Source organism: Onthophagus taurus, chromosome 11 (assembly GCF_036711975.1).
Source record: "Onthophagus taurus isolate NC chromosome 11, IU_Otau_3.0, whole genome shotgun sequence".
NCBI classification, from domain to species: Eukaryota; Metazoa; Arthropoda; class Insecta; order Coleoptera; family Scarabaeidae; genus Onthophagus; species Onthophagus taurus.
The window spans coordinates 33,155,535-33,172,245 of record NC_091976.1 but is presented as its reverse complement, the minus strand read 5'-3'; the positions used below and the strand labels follow the sequence as shown (position 1 = coordinate 33,172,245).

The 16,711-nt window shown below is 31.4% G+C and overlaps 6 protein-coding genes across 7 annotated transcripts; 2 read left to right on the top strand and 4 right to left on the bottom strand.

The window, feature by feature from the left end:
• Positions 1–721: 721 nt before the first annotated feature.
• LOC111425025 (transmembrane protein 87A) lies at positions 722–3,023 on the bottom strand. The gene is made up of 3 exons (XM_023058777.2): positions 2,631–3,023; positions 2,460–2,569; positions 722–2,405 (listed from the first exon to the last, which is right to left on the bottom strand). The coding sequence occupies exons 1-3, from the start codon at positions 2,812–2,814 to the stop codon at positions 1,059–1,061; spliced, it is 1,641 nt and encodes a 546-aa protein (XP_022914545.2). The 5' UTR covers positions 2,815–3,023; the 3' UTR covers positions 722–1,058.
• A 1,989-nt stretch (positions 3,024–5,012) lies between these two features.
• Positions 5,013–10,857, bottom strand: LOC111425019 (BTB/POZ domain-containing protein 1). 2 transcript variants are annotated; one of them, XM_023058770.2, is made up of 5 exons: positions 10,205–10,857; positions 9,968–10,157; positions 9,585–9,847; positions 5,454–5,873; positions 5,013–5,395 (listed from the first exon to the last, which is right to left on the bottom strand). In XM_023058770.2, the coding sequence occupies exons 1-5, from the start codon at positions 10,673–10,675 to the stop codon at positions 5,174–5,176; spliced, it is 1,566 nt and encodes a 521-aa protein (XP_022914538.2). In that variant the 5' UTR covers positions 10,676–10,857; the 3' UTR covers positions 5,013–5,173. The 2 variants fall into 2 exon arrangements, with proteins under 2 accessions (XP_022914538.2, XP_022914539.2); XM_023058771.2 differs by having other exon boundaries at positions 9,992–10,157.
• Positions 10,858–11,082: 225 nt separating this feature from the next.
• LOC111425012 (TBP-related factor) lies at positions 11,083–12,167 on the top strand. The gene is made up of 4 exons (XM_023058762.2): positions 11,083–11,381; positions 11,435–11,514; positions 11,568–11,811; positions 11,863–12,167. Exons 1-4 carry the CDS (start codon positions 11,262–11,264, stop codon positions 12,136–12,138), a joined length of 720 nt encoding a protein of 239 aa, XP_022914530.2. The 5' UTR covers positions 11,083–11,261; the 3' UTR covers positions 12,139–12,167.
• Positions 12,168–12,908: 741 nt separating this feature from the next.
• On the bottom strand, positions 12,909–15,134 carry LOC111425053 (tudor domain-containing protein 3-like). Its single transcript, XM_023058807.2, has 3 exons — positions 14,618–15,134; positions 14,483–14,567; positions 12,909–14,427 (listed from the first exon to the last, which is right to left on the bottom strand). Exons 1-3 carry the CDS (start codon positions 14,644–14,646, stop codon positions 12,997–12,999), a joined length of 1,545 nt encoding a protein of 514 aa, XP_022914575.2. The 5' UTR covers positions 14,647–15,134; the 3' UTR covers positions 12,909–12,996.
• Positions 15,135–15,155: 21 nt separating this feature from the next.
• LOC111425044 (vacuolar protein sorting 2) lies at positions 15,156–16,131 on the bottom strand. Its single transcript, XM_023058797.2, has one exon. It carries the CDS (start codon positions 16,024–16,026, stop codon positions 15,346–15,348), a length of 681 nt encoding a protein of 226 aa, XP_022914565.1. The 5' UTR covers positions 16,027–16,131; the 3' UTR covers positions 15,156–15,345.
• Positions 16,132–16,199: 68 nt separating this feature from the next.
• On the top strand, positions 16,200–16,644 carry LOC111425045 (vacuolar ATPase assembly integral membrane protein VMA21 homolog). The gene is made up of 2 exons (XM_023058798.2): positions 16,200–16,353; positions 16,415–16,644. The coding sequence occupies exons 1-2, from the start codon at positions 16,242–16,244 to the stop codon at positions 16,561–16,563; spliced, it is 261 nt and encodes an 86-aa protein (XP_022914566.1). The 5' UTR covers positions 16,200–16,241; the 3' UTR covers positions 16,564–16,644.
• The last annotated feature ends 67 nt before the right edge of the window (positions 16,645–16,711 follow it).

The following is a 16,711-nucleotide window of genomic DNA, read 5'->3' as shown; positions in this document are numbered from 1 at the left end:
AAACTTGAAAAATGGTTATGTCCGAGCTGAGGGGCAATTTAATGCTGCTATTTGGTCCACTAATGCCCATACCAACTCCGGATCTAACTGTCTTTGAAGCATCGGTATACCAGGCAAAGGCTCCTCTCTTAATTTGAAGTTTACTCTTCGTCCAATCATCCCTGTTTCTAAATATGACCTTATATGACTGGTCGAAATTATATTTTGTCGGTGTAAGGTTCGTTTTAATTTCAATCAAGTGGTTTAGACATGCATCCTTGCGGACTTTGAGGATACCCTGCATCAACTTGAGTGAAGAGCATGTTTTCGGTGATATAGTCTCCTTTTGTATGTATAAATGAAGTAGTGTCACAGCAAGTAGGGCTTCAAGAGCAACCGTCGGACTAGCTAACCTTTGGAGCCGATTTTGTTTGGATTAATGCTGAGCCTATTACCGCTGCACCAAGTGCTAGTAAGTAGTAGGGCTTTCTGCATTAGTTGGATCATCAACATATCCCATTTGCTTTCTGTTTTTGAATGTTTTCTTTGTATTTTTGTCTTAGTTACAGGTGGTGAGCAATCAGTAACGGACTCTGCTTACCGTGATGCTGAAGATATAAGTTCGGGAAGTAGCATCAGTTCAGCTAGTAGGGCTTCGCCCACACCTTCTTACAACGGAGATAACCTATTACATTTTCCTGGTGATTCTAGTAGTTCGTTATAAAATTCAAACAAAAAGTAATTAAGTTAAGTTTTAGTTTTATTACGATTTCTATTTTTTAAAGAGATATTTTAAGATTAACACTTTAAGATAATATGTAAAGGGCTGTATAATATAATAATTAAAAAGATTAAATCAACATGTTTCTTATTTCTAACCTAATTTCATCAAATTTGACAACTGTCAAATCAACTGTCAATTTGACGTTTTATAATAAATAAAAATTCTTATTAATTTTAACCTTATTTATTATTTTTCTTTGATAATAACGAGACAAATAACGCTAAAAAAATCATAAATAGACATCCAACACACATATACTTAACCTCTTTATATACAAAGCATTTTTTTTTTAATCTCATTGCATTTTAGATACTTCAAATCTAGTGTTAACTAATTCTTCATCCGAATCTAAAATGGGAAGCGCAGTGATCGCCGTAGCGGGAACATTGCCTTCGAGCCACTTTAATTCGTCTTCAACACTATCTTCAACCCCCGATTTTTGCGTCGTTCCATTCTTAGCTTGTTTCATTAAGTTGTTATCGCCGTGGTGGTGTTGCGCGCGGATTTTAACACCGTACGCGTCGTTTACCAATTGTTCAACCTCCTCGTCGTCTTCCTCATCCCCGTTTCGGCCCGATTCGAAAATCGGAACGAAAGCGTAACGTTGATTATTCCTCGTCGGGCGCCATAAAAACATAATAACCAACAATAAAGCGCTGAATAAAACGTGCCAATAAGCCTCGTCGATCCACAAATCCTTCCAAGATCTTAAACACCCCACCATATGATGCGCTTTTATCGAATACATCATAAAAACGACCGACGCAAGTACCGCGAAGATTAAGGTGTTGGTAAAGTGGCGGTAAAGTGTTAATTTAACTTGGTTGCGTCGTAATCGTAGTGTTCGAGTCGTTGCAACTAAAGCGCTAAAAATCCACCAACAAATTGCGGAATCTAAAACGGCTAAAGGAACCGAAGCGACGAGTAAATCTCGACGAAGCTCGTTTTTGGGACCAATTACTCTTAAATACGATTCATAAGCGGCTAAAATAAAATATAATCCACCAACTCCCACCACTCTATGCAAAGTTGAACCTAAACGTGGTTTAACGATTCCAAAACCTAAACTGACTACAATAACCAGCATACGAGCTAAGGTTCTTTTTGCGCAAGAAATCCATTCGGCGAATAAAACCGCTCCTTGAACTCGAACGCCGGTAGCGTTCACGCTGTGATATTCAGCGTAAAAAGTAGCCTTTTCTAACATTCCGAGAAAAATTACACCTCCAATCCAAAATTGGACTCGAAGCAAATCCTTCCATTGTGTAAAAGACCAAAATAACCAAATTGTACCAAACACAAAGTAAGTTCCACACATTATCGCATAAAATGGTAATAAAGGGTAATCAACTGCTGATAAAAATCCGTGCGGTGAAAGCATTTCGATGTGAACTCCAAGTGTGAAATCATTTTCATTGGAGTCATCCGAAGGATTATTCTGAATAACAGAATTAACCCGAAATCCCAACACGTAAAGACCATCTTTTCGCGTTTTATAAAACGGGTGGGATTTTGAAAAAAGCGATTTTTCATCTTTTTCTAAAATTTCTTCTTTTAATAAGATGTGATCGTCACATTTGTAGATGTTTTCTAAGGAACGTTGAGCTCCGGATACATTAAATGGGATCTTTGTGTTGAGAAACTAATGAAAATGGTAAAAATTAAAAGGATTTATTTCCAGTTGAGTAATAATTACCTCCCCAAAATCCTTCGTAAAATAATCATTAAAATCCCAACATTGTGATTGAATAACAACCCAACTGATCGATATGTTGGTGGGATGTTGCGTTGTCGTCTCACAATTTACTAAAATTAATTTGTATTAAAAAAAGTAAACAAAGAGGTGTTTGTTGTAAATTTTAATTACGTTTTATGAATATTTGTGTCCCATTAAATAAGCTTTTGGAGATTAGTAAATCGGTGTGATCTTTTGTTAGGTTACAATCCCATTTTCCCTCATCTGGTAAACAATCGTTTAACCCAATTAAATTTAATGCTATTATCATAAAAAGTGTGCATTTTTCGATGTTATTACGGGGCATTTTTATCATTTCAACATAAATCCACCCCACTAAAATGAACGTCACTTGAATTCACCAAACTTTGACGAAGAATTGATTTTATCGTAATCATAGAAATTTATATGTTTATAACCAATTAATTTTATGGAAAATGTATTGTTATTCGTATTATTGTCCACATCACCGTTTTTATGTTCAGTTTCATTTTTATTGTGATTTCATCGACACAAATTATTTTGGATTGACTTAAAAAAAGGAATCTGTAATTATACGTCAATTCAATAAAACCACTAGATAGCAGGGCTAATTATTATTAAATTTTAATTATTTATTATTTAAAAAATTTAAGTAAAAAATTGAATACGTTTTTATTATAAACAAATTCTTACACACACATTAAAAAAAATGTGATGAGGCAAAATAATGAGAATTCAACTCGATTATAGTGCTTTGAGTCATATAAATTTTATTTATTTCTGTTTATAACGAACTATAAGGAAAATGTATCGTTATTCGTATATTTGTCCACATTACCGTTTTTATGTTCCATTTCATTTTAATTTTTGTGATTTCGTCAACAACAATTATAGGTTGATTTAAAAAAAGAAATCTGTAACTATACCTTAATTCAATAAAACCACTAGATAGCAGGGCTAATTATTATTAAATTTTAATTATTTATTTATTATTTAAAAAAATTAAGTAAAAAATTGAATACGTTTTTATTATAAACAAATTCTTACACACACATTAAAAAAATATGTGTTGAGGCAAAATAATGAGAATTCAACTCGATTATAGTGCTTTGATTCATACAAATTTTATTTATTTCTGTTTATAACGAACTATAAGGAAAATGTATCGTTATTCGTATATTTGTCCACATTACCGTTTCTATGTTCCATTTCATTTTAATTTTTGTGATTTCGTCAACAATTAATTATAGGTTGATTTAAAAAAAGAAATCTGTAACTATACGTCAATTCAATAAAACCACTAGATAGCAGGGCTAATTATTATTAAATTCTAATTATTTATTTATAATTTAAAAATTTAACAGAATAAGTTAAAGATTGAAGACGTTTTTATTATAAACGAATAGTTATACACGCATTAAAAAAATATGTGATGAGGCGAAATAATGAGAATTCAACTCGATTATAGTGCTTTGATTCATAGAAATTTTATTGATTTCTGATTATAACGAATTATAAGGAAAATGTGTCGTTATTCGTATTTTTGTCCACATTACCGTTTTTATGTTCCATTTCATTTTAATTTTTGTGATTTCATCAACAATTAGGTTGATTTAAAAAAAGAAATCTGTAATTATATGTCAATTCAATAAAACCACTAAATAGCAGGGCTAATTATTATTAAATTCTAATTATTTATTTATAATTTAAAAATTTAAAAGAATAAGTTATAGATTGAATACGTTTTTATTATAAACGAATGTTTATACATACATTACAAAAATATGTGATGAGGCGAAATAATGAGAATTCAACTCGATTATAGTGCTTTGATTCATAGAAATTTTATTGATTTCTGATTATAACGAATTATAAAGAAAATGTATCGTTATTCGCATTTTTGTCCACATTACCGTTTTTATGTTCCATTTCATTTTAATTTTTGTGATTTCACCAACAAGTAGGTTGATTTAAAAAAAGAAATCTGTAATTATATGTCAATTCAATAAAACCACTACCATTGTCTTTAAATAGTATTAATATTTAAAGACAATGCCACTACATAGCAGGTCTAATTATTATTAATTTTTAATTATTTATATAATTTAAAAATTAAGTCAAAGATTAAATACGTTTTTATTATAAACGAATTTTTACACACACATTAAAAAAATGTGTTGAGGCGAAATAATGAGAATCTAACTCGATTATAGTGCTTTGATTCATAGAAATTTTATTTGTTTCTGTTTATAACGAATAATACGGAAAATGTATCGTTATTCGTATATTTGTCCACATTCCCGTTTTTATGTTCCATTTCATTTTAATTTTTGTGATTTCATCAACAATTATAAGTTGATTTAAAAAAAGAAATCTGTAATTATACGTCAATTGAATAAAACCATAATATTCATAACATAAAAATTAAAAAAAATAAGTTAAAGATTGAATATGTTTTTATTATAAACGAATTTCTATACACACATTAAAAAAAAATATATGTTGAGACGAAATAACGAGAAAATATTAAGATATTTTCAAAAAATTATTTCTATTCTTTTTTAAATCTAAAATAAACATAAATTACCTTTAATTATAAAGAAAAAAAAACATATTTAAAAAAGTTCTCTTGATTATGTAATCATTTAAGTTGTCATCTCACCATAGAAGAAGAAAATAAAAAAATTAGATCATTAAAGGCTTCCATCTCGATTACCAGGCACAGAGCTTGTTGTAGTGCTCTGATTCGCTGGTGGAATGGAGTAAATAATCGACCGAATCAATCCATCCCTCACAGAATCCCCCAACTGCCCATTTCCGAATGTAAAAATCATCCCATTCGATGATGACATTTCTGTGTAGGTACCAATTGGATACCAACCAATTTTATTTAAAACAACACCAACTTTATATACCTAAAAATGAAATAAAACAAACTTTAATTATATATTTATTAATTAAATTTAAACTCACCTTAGCTTTTTGTATATAAAAGGGTCTATTAAACGATATATCAATTAACGATCGGTATTTAACTCGGCTTGTAAAATGAGTGTAAGTTAAGCGACTTCCATCCGCATCCAATAAATGAGCATACAACAACTCGGAATATGTACTATTACTTATCGACTGTTGTTGTCGATCTTCAACGTCGACCAAAATTTGAGATGGTACTTGAATTCCATGCACACAAATATTTTTATCACAAGTAAACGTAACGGCGCAATCTAAAACGCTCGTATTCATGCACTCAGTGATTCTTAAAAGTTGCCGATTGCAGTATTGTTTAGGCATTGGCTCGCCGTTTCCGTTCATTCCCGACATTGACGAACTCCCTGGTTGATTTGGAAATGATATCATTGATGTCCTTGATGTATCCATTAAATATCCTTGCTACAATTTCAATTAATTAATAAAATTAAATTAATAAATACTTCCTCTGTACCAAATTATGGTATACAGTTGGAGAATTAACGAGTTTCTATACATTTAATATAACCTAATGTAATTTTAATTTTTATTTGTCACAAAATGTACAAAAGAGATACTGGAACTTTACAGTTCTTGTTACAACACAAAACCGACAGCAAATTGAAGCGCGGTGTTATTGGTCAAGCTAAAAGGTCATACTACATCACGCTGTACGAAGCAGTACCAAAAAGGCGCTGTAAAAGCAAACGGTTAATCACTAAAGTTATGTTTATGGCTGCAGTGACCAGAGCACGCTATGACAGTGCCAGAAAACAGTATTTCAACGGCAAAATAGGACTCTGCCCTTTTGTTTATAAAGAACTTGCAAAAAGAAACAGCAAGAACCGGGTTAAAGGAACAATGGTGACCAAAAACATCGCCGAATACCGAATAGTCCTGATTTGAATGTTTTAGACCTTGGCTTATTCAAAGCTATTCAGTCTTTGCAGCACAAAATCTTTAAAAACTATGCATAACGATGCATTAATAGATTGTGTAGAAAGTGCATTTGACGCATTAACTAAAGAAAAATTAGATAAAAAAGAAGAGAAAAATTTCATTGTCAAAACTTTTAGAGAGAGTCTTGAAAAGGCAACTTAGAACACAGTGCGAAAGTCATAACATACTGCCTGATCAACAATCTGGGTTTCGTTCGGGTTTCAACCTTACTGATGAAGTATTTGCTTCTAGAGAGGCACTTTTGTTATCGATGGACTTCACCAAATCATTTGATACAATAAATCATAATATACTTGCATCTAAACTTCATTATTTTGGTCTTGGAGCTCAGACTTTAATTTTGATCAAGTCGTTTTTGTCGGATAGGTCTCAGGTTGTGAAGATTAATAGTCAGATGTCGAGCACTCTGTCTGTTACTCGTGGTGTTCCTCAGGGGTCCATTTTGGGGCCACTATTCTTCTCTATTTATACATCTGATTTTAACCAAATTCTTGAGCAGTCGCAGATTCATACAGCTTCTGCTGAATTTTAATCCAAATAATTGGGATGATGCCTGCATAAAATTTAACTCAGATGTAGCATTATTTTCTGACATAAACTTGTGCATAATCCATCCAAGTCTTCTGTGGTTCTGTTTTGCAGTAGTGTCACAAGGAGACCAATTAAACCTTTGATTTCTGGTCAATTGGTGGTGGATGGTGAACCTCTTACTGTTTCTGATGATATAAAAATTTTAGGAGTTATATTGGATCATCAGATGAGGTTTGAGGAGCATGGCCAGGTGCTTAACAGGTGGGTATGGCGCCCTCCGTCTCTTGTTTGCCTATAGGGATGTCTTAAATAAAAAATTATGCTAGGTGATAGCTTGGTTCTAAGCACATTAAATTACTGCGGCGTTGTCTATGGTCCAAATTTAACGTGGGCGTCGTATCCAGAAGAGCTGTCATTTCTATTATCTACCACGCCGCGCCTCGCACCAATCCTTTTCCTACCAGATAGCCAAAACGTACAATGATCTACCGGTGAATCTTATGGGATTGAGCTGTATTTCGTTCAAGAGTAGGTTAAAATCCTCCCTCCTGCTTGAGTCATCATGATTTTTGGTTTTTTATATATATATGTTTCTTTGTTAGCATCGCTTTATACTGGCATGTCGTCGTATTTTCTTATTTTGTTTTTATTACTATTATTATTATTATTTATATTGATTTTCATTTCAGTTTCATATACAGGGTGTGTCAAATGTCTGGAATATAGCCAACAACTTCGCCGTTTGTAGTTTTAAAGAAAAATGTTTCAAATGAAAAATTCTTTATTAATTGTGGCGCATTTTTTGGCGATACTTGCTTGTTTACATTGTTCTTTGTTTCGTTGCTATGGCAACCAATATTGTTATTTTAAATGGGATGCATATGTTTTTTTTTGCACATTTTAATAGAGGATAAATGTCTCTACGCGATGAACATATCAAATTATATGGTTGTATTAGAAAAAATCGAGAAAAATTGCGTTTTTGAAAGTCTTAAATGCGCCGAAATAACGCCATTGACAGCTTTAAATGTCAAAAAATTGACAGTTAATTGACGTTTTTTTATTTGTTTTGTTTCCAGTGGTCTTATTGTGTTTTGTTGACCACTTCTGCCAGTCCCAAGCCTAGTAAAATACGAGGGGAAGGTGGCTGGAGCTGCGAAATAAGTATCTATCGTTACAAACTGAAAAATCGAGAATATCTCCAAAACCGTTGAAGATAGACACCATGATACCCGTATAAAATTGAAAGGAAATTAAATTTTACATCCAGTGATGTAAAAACTGGTACATTGATCCATTTAAAAAAATTAAGTTATCCATGGTTAAAAAGTTCGAAAATTACAGATCCCTACTTAAAAACTGCGTTATATAAATGCATAATTTTTGTATTAGCAAACGTGTGCTCTTTTATTGTGAATCCAAATGAGAAAACCAAATCTTTCTAGCTTTCACAGTTTCGGCAATATTACCAAATTTATAAGACGCTGCAAATGTAATTTTTTTCGAAAATCGTCGTATAATTCAAAAACGATACCAGTTAGACCTAAGATATCCTTAACAAAGTATCATTGAAATTTCACATAGAATCCAAAAATGCAATAATATATATGGTGTTCCAATTAAAATAACAAAGTTGATATCCATTTTTGGTAGAAGCGGAAGTCCGCCATTACTGAAACTAATTTTAAAATATGTACAATATGATGCGAACAGTTTTTGAAAAACGCAATCATAATTCGGGTTTGGACTGAGGCAACTTAGGTATTTTCTATATATTCTGGATTAAAGTCCCTATATTTACAAAGTACCGCGGTTCATGACGCCTGTTTTCGAGCCAAAATGGCGGTTTGACAACTTGTCACGCATCTCACCACTTATTTACAAAAATATTGCTGTCTTGTTGCCTTTGGTGTTGCAAAAATAGCAGTAAGAACTTTCGACTCTTAAGAGTACCACGAGAAAAAGGAATGGATTTTTGGCGTAATGTTATCAACAGAACGACAGAGTTTTAAATTTCCCGCTTTACTTTCGAGCCAAAATGGCGGCAAACCGTGGTAGTTTGTAAATCTAGGGACTTTATTCTGGATTAAGTGGAAGAGCAGTTGGTTAATAACCGAACTAAACTTCGTCCAGAAAATAAGTCTATTTTCTAAGAATGTATTATTATATTTTTCTTTTTTCTTCTTTTTGCGACTTGCGACAAAAGTGCATGAAGTGAACCATGATCGCCTCAGGAGGCAACAACTATAAAATTGAATAAATTTGAATCTGAGCATGCTACAAAAAAACTTTTCAAACAAAAGTTGTAGCAAATTGTATTCTTAACAAAATTGCTCTCTTACACTTTTCCTCTCAGACACACAGATTTCGAGAAAAATATGAAAATTCATGAATAAAGAAAAACTTCGCCACAAAGGGGCGTTTACCTGCTTCTATTATGTGTAACCAAACTGCTATTAAAACAGGTGTTTAAATGTGTAAAATTTTCATTAATGTATGTTTAAATTAAGTTACCAATTAAATTACTAATTTAACAAATACAATAAAACAGTTTTCAAAGTTTTGTATACCATAATTTGGGACAAATTGTAAAGAAAAATGTATACCATAATGTGGGATTATAAATGAAAAGTATAAATTAACCTTAAAAAGAATTTCATTGTTTGATGATCCGCTATTTCTGCGCCTTCTTGAAGCTGCGCTTGAAAATCCATCCGGCATTTGAACAGCTGTACTTGGAGAGGAAATGTTCATCAAAATGGAGAATTTTTCTTGTTGGGTTAATAAGTTGGAGGCGGCCGGGCCTTCGGCAAATTGCTGTGGGCTTAAAGTTAAGAAGCGAATTTTAACTAAAGCGTCTCGGATCGTCGGATATCTAGGGACAGCTCCATCTATTGAGGAATTCCCTATAAGAAAAAATTAGTTAATATTTATTTTTAATAAAAAAAATTTAATGATACAAAAAATTTTGGCTCATTTTACTTTTATTTAAGAGAAGAAAATTAAAACACTTCTATTACCAATACCTTCTAGTCTAGGTACTTTCGCACCTGTACTATGATTATGACGAGCCGCATATCTTGTTAGGGCGTTGAAAAGGTCCAATTCGGAGGTGATATTTAAAATTTCTTGTTCGAAAATCGTTATGATGGTGCTGATCTCGGCGTCGTCAAAACTACTCTCGCTTAACACTTCTTGAGTTTGATTTCTGATGATCTAAATGCTTAATTAAATCCTTTGTTTTTAATCAATTAATTTTTTACCTGTAAACATTTATCCATTAAAACGGGCTCCTCAAACAACTTGGCAAACTCGTACGCTCTACAAGCATTCTTAGGGAACAAATCGGACCATAAGTACTTGGTACATTCCTCGACAAGATGTGGCAACATGTATTTTTTCGCCCCATAACATAACTCGCAAGCTTGATCGAACGAGGTTAAATTAATCTTATCGGTGTAAATGTATTCGAGTAATGCTTTAAAAGCGTCTGGTTGAACGTCTAAGATCGCGATGGGATCCTTTTCGGCCATTCCCCCATAAAACATTGCCTCAAAAACTGGACTGGCCATCGCCAAGAACAATTTATGACCCTCCAGGACCTGCTGGTTAGGCTCTGTACCAACAATGAAGCGGCAATCGCTCCAAACGCCCGTCTCGAGAAGATAACTACCCCTTTCTTTCACTTCGCGCCTGGTGGTCTGCCAGTCGCATGGTGGTGGTGGTGCGCTCATTTTTAACTTTCTTTTCTCACTTTTTTTATTACTTAACGAATGCGTAATTTTAATGCGTTAGATTAAGTAAACGCGAACATAATACGTTATTTCCAAAATTAAATAGCGGGTACGGTTTGGCTCTTTGCCATAAATATAATAGTTTAGAATTAGACGCAAATATTAGCAAACAACCTCTTTTAGACGTCAAACTGTCAAAACGAATAAGTCAATTTCACTTTTATTACCAACCTAATTTTTTTTTAATTTAAATAAAATATAATTTTCTAAAATTAAATTTAAATTATTCCGATTATTAATCAAATCTTAATTAATTTAATAAAACATTTCGTATTATTTTTATTACTAATTAAAGATATTAAAAACAAAATCAATAATTCAACCTGAATTTAGCCTCAAAGAAACGTCACATCGCTTTGATATTCAGAATAAAAATGTGTAACTTTCTTACATTACTTTTTGTAATACATCTTATTTATGTAATTAATTAAACTGTGATTGAGTATAATACGTAACAACGTAATTGCTTTAAAATAATGTGATTAAATAATTTAATACAGTTCCTGGTAAAAAGAATTTTTGGAACATGGAGAAACCGAACGATTCAATTTTAAGGACAATCCTAGCTACGAGAACACCAGCTGTTCCAGCTCCAGATTGGTCCGCGCCAAATACATCTAAATCCGAAATGCTACCCCCTCAAAACGTAAATTCCGCAAAATAAAAACGATTTCATTCATAACTTTTTTTCTTTTTTAGTTGATGAAATCGCACTCTAATATGACTGTGGCGATTCCGGGAGCCTCAACATCTGACCCATTTGTTAATATAACTCTTCAGTATGTTAAATCACCACTTACAAGATATTAAATAATTATACTTTTTAATTTAGAAATTGTGTTTCAACCGTTGATGTTGGATGCCAATTAGATTTGATGACCATTAATTTTCGAACAAGAAATTCTGAATATAATCCAGCTAGGTTTAATGGAGTTGTAATGCGAATAAGAGACCCCAGAACAACCGCTCTTATTTTTAAAACAGGGAAAATAATCGTAACGGGAGCACGAAATGAACACGACGGTTTACTAGCATCAAAAAAATTCGCCAGGATTATTCAAAAATTAAATTTTAATGTAAATTTAATTTTTTATTGTTACAATTTAGTTTATCGTTTTTTCTTTTAGGTGAAATTTACAAAGTTTAAAGTTCAAAACATTGTTGCTTCTTGCGACTTAAGATTTCCAATTAAGTTGGAGAATTTGAATCAAATACACGGCCAATTTAGTAGTTATGAACCCGAATTATTTCCTGGTTTAATTTATAGGATGGTTAAACCACGATTGGTTCTTTTAATCTTTGTGAACGGCAAAATAGTTTTTACCGGCGCTAAAACAAGACAGGATATTAAGGAAGCTTTTGATAACATTTATCCAATTTTGAAAAGTTTCAGAAAGAATTAATAAATTAATTTTAAAAAAATTAAATCGTTTTCTTTTATGTCAAATTTTTTTTAAGGTTATGTTAACAAAACCTCAAAGTTAATTGATATAACCTCAATTTAATAAAAGTTATTTTGATTTTTTATATTATTCGTTAATATATAAAATAATTACGAATTTATTTAGTATATAAACATTTATTACAATTAAATCACTCAGCTTCATTCAAAAAATTAATCGAAATAACAATCAAAAATTATTTCTAGTATGAGCTTTATACGGTCTATTCCGTCCCCTTCTAAGTTCCACGATCCATGATATTAAGGTAGCTTTTAATAATATTTATCGATTTTTGAAAAGTTTCAGAAAGAATTAATAAATTAATTAAAAAAAAAATTAAATCGTTTTCTTTTATGTCAAATTTTTTTAAGGTTGTGTTAACATAACCTCAAAGTTAATTGACAACCTCGATTTAGTAAGTTTTTTTAATTTTTTATATTATTCGTTAATATATAAAATAATTACGAATTTATTTAGTATATAAATATTTATTACAATTAAATCACTCAGCTTTATTCAAAAATTTACTTGAAACAAACAATCAAACTTTATTTCTAGTATGAGGCTAATACGGTCTATTCCAGGATATTAAGGAAGCTTTTGATAATATTTATCCAATTTTGAAAAGTTTCAAAAAGAATTAATAAATTAATTAAAAAAAAAAATTAAATCGTTTTCTTATGTCAAATTTTTTTAAGGTTATGTTAACATAACCTCAAACTTAATTAACATAATTTAATGAAAGAATTTATTTAGTATATAAATATTTATTACAATTAAATCACTCAGCTTCATTCAAAAAATTACTTGAAATAACAATCAAAAATTATTTCTAGTATGAGGTTTATACGGTCTATTTCCGCCTCTTCTAAATTCCACGCCTTGTCCTTGATGATGATCCTTTTGGCGATTAGCACCGAATTGCGTACAATCACCTCGTAAAACTTCCTCAATATTTCCATAATCGTTAAATTGTACGACACAAGTTTTATCGGTTACTGCGGTAATCGTGGCAGCGTAAAATTTATTATCTTCCCAATACTTAGCCAAACATTGATCCCCAATTTTCCAAGATGTTAATTTCGTTTCGTTCGATTCTAAATTTAAATGTTGTTTTAAGCTTCTCGATGCAAACTCACTGTTTAATGATAACTTAGACATTGAATTTGAAAGTGAATCAGTATTTTTTTGTAATATTTTTTCTGGATTTTTCTCGGTGTTGAAGGATTTTTGGTCACCTTTTTCTAAATACGGTTTCTGGTTGTAATGATTTTGATTATCTTTAAAATAATTTTGGTTATCTTTATAAAAATTTTGTTGCGAAACCTGTTTAAATTGATTTTCGCGTTTATTATAATGGTTATTTTGGTTTTGATACGAAGAATTTTGATTAGAATAACGATTTCGTTGATTCTGATTAGGTCTTGTTGCATTAAAATCATTACCAGAATAATTTTTGTATGGTTTTTGATGAAAATTACTGTTATTAGCTTGAATTAAATCATTTTCTTCAGTTTGAGGTAATTTAGTTTCTAAGAAATCAAATAAAGAAATTTTTTCGGATGGTTTTTGTTGCTTTTCTTCAAGGATGATTTCTTTTTTATTAATTTTACGTTCTTGCCGAGGTTGAGTATTCCTTTTAGGCTCAAACGGTTTTTGTTGGGCTAAATTTTGTTGTTTAACTCCACCTCCGAAAACTTTTTTAGTAGCTCCGGTTGCTACCCCGGCAATTGCATCTTTTCTTTGCATATCAAATTCGGTCATTTCTTTATTTTTTTCTTTTTCTTCAGCTTTTATTGAATGCAATTCAGCGGCTGAAATGATCCTTTTTCCAAAATTAACCCAAGGAGGTGGCCCTTCCCCATTATGTTGACTTCGTTGCTTTAACAACGACTTATTTAACTCCCATTTTTCATACAAAGCGGCTACTTTGCCCCCCAAAAACTGGCAACAACTCGAATCTAATAATAAATATCCAAATTCGAACGTAGCCGAGTTAATTAAAAGTTTCGTCCCCAACGGAGTGTTTGAGTAACTCAAAGAGGGTATTGAGTTAATTTCAATTGCCTCACAATATTTTTGGCCATCGGTTAATATTAATTTAAGCATCCGAGGGGCAACTTGGGAATCTTGATTACTTTTTGCAGCGGATATGTTTTTAATCTTTTGTATTTGCAAAATTACGTTTTTAATTGTTGATTTATTTAAATCGGAAGGCAAAGAAGGTTTGCCGATGTCCTTTAAGTCGTTCTAAAACACAAAATTATTATTTTATTAAATTTTGATTCATTTTTACCATATTTACATCTAAAGCGTTTTGAATTAAAACGCGTAAATCGTTTATAGAGCCATTATTTGATATTATTTTGTATCCTTCATCCGATATGTGCCTAAAAATAATCCGAATTAGCCTTAGAAACAAACATAACCTAAATGTTACCATCCTTTCTCGAGCATTGGCTGGATCATCTTATCTTCTGTGCGTCTCTATATATAGATAACACTTTATAGCTTATAAATAATGTTTTTAAAAAGTTAAATAGACAAGATTTTTCTTCCCAAATTGAATGAGTACCAGTTAAGTGGCCCACACAACTCGGAAATGACGCACGTTGTTATAAATTGTATAAATCCCTAAGAATTTTACACAATTTATTATTAGTTTTCCACTTCATTTACACTTTAAAAGGAAATTAACGAAAATATTTCGATTTTTCTTTACAATTTGATGACGATTTGTCAAGTTTGACGTTTTAACATAACCTTGCAAAAATACAACACTACAATTTTAAACCACTTTTAAGCCATACGTATAAAAAAACATATAAAAAAAATGTTATTAATAGATTTGGACGATTTAAGGATTCACGCTAAATTTAAACTTTATTTCAAATTATTTTTTGATTTGACGTCGAGGTAACGTAAACATAACCTAAAATATTTTCGAGTATACAGGTTGCATCAAAAGTAAACAAAAATTACCTTTCAAATATATTTATAATCGCTAATTAATTCATATTTACATTATTAGCATTAACAAATTACATAATACGTGTGTTTTCACTAACATTATTATAAAAAATAATAAGATATATTCATCAAAAAGCTTAATATTATAAACAAAAATTACAATTCTTGTTTTAATCAGTGCGAAAATTTTAAACTCTTTTATTCCCTTCTCAAATTATCTAATCGTGCTTGTAAATCTGCATCAGCATCTGAAAGTCCTCCATTTCCAGCTCCGGCAGCTACAGCAGCTGGTTGTTTAGCCGCAGCTCCTGGTAAGCTTCCTGAAGTTTGAGGTAACCCTGATAATTGATCGCCTAATTGAAGTCCTAATTCATCTAAAACTTGAGTAACAATCGCGTCAGTTTCTTCTTCATCTGCATCATCGGCCATTGCATCATCCATAGCATCATTCATAATTTCTTCTTTCATATCCATAATTTCACTTTGTTTCTCAAACTCTTGTAATATCCTTTGAATTTGCGGTAAATTTAATTGCCTATTCATAGTTTGCATCGCTTTTGTAACACCTTTCATCGCTTGAGCCATCGCATTTTGCGAGCGTAAAGTTTGAATTTTAAGCGAAACAGCTTGGATGTTGGCCTTCATTAGCATAAATTTCTTCACCGAACGTCTAGTACGAACGAGATCTTTTGCCATGATTTTTACAGCGTCCATTTGACCCTCTTTAGCCATTTTTTTAATATCGGCTATTATCTTTTTCTCCTGCTGTTCCATTTTCATTTTTTCTCGGTCCAAATCGCGCATCGCTTTGTTCAGCGCCCGCTGATTTTTGCGTAACATTTCTTCGGGAGTTAATTTTTTACCAAATAACCACTCCATTTTTGCTGAAACTTAAATTTTTTTAAGTAAGAAAGAACGAGAAGTTGAGTTGAGTTAAAAACAGGAATGATTCACAGTTGACATTAGTCAGATCAAAATATGTCAATGTCAAACAACTTAAAATAACTAAATGTTACTAGAATTTACCACTAGAATTGTATACATAACCTATAAGTTTCCTTCATTTCGTGTTCTACTTAGTGATTTTTAAAAAAATGGTAGAACCGACGATGTTTAACGTGTTTAAAACGGTGTTTTATTACTCGATTTTTATATTATTAGCGCCGATTTCCTCCTTTTTCTTAGCAAAAGTATTCTTTTTTGATGGTGAGTATAAACTTTGATTGTGCGGTATAAATCACGTGATTATAATTCAATTTGTTTTTAGGGGTTTTGGGGACTTCTAATGTTACTTCAAACGTTTGGTCTGCGGTTATTGCGGTTGTCGTGCTTCATATTGCTTTAGGTCTTTATATTTATAAGGCGTATTCCGATCAAGGCAAAACCAAACCTGATAAAGATGATAAAATGGATTAAAAATATTTATTTTTTGTTGGTATTTTTTATTGTTTAATATTTTATAATTTTAGTGAAATAAAATTGATTTCATTAGTGGTATTTAGTTAATAAAGAATTTTTATGGTAAATTATATCGCCATCTTTAAATTGTTTTATAAACGCCTAA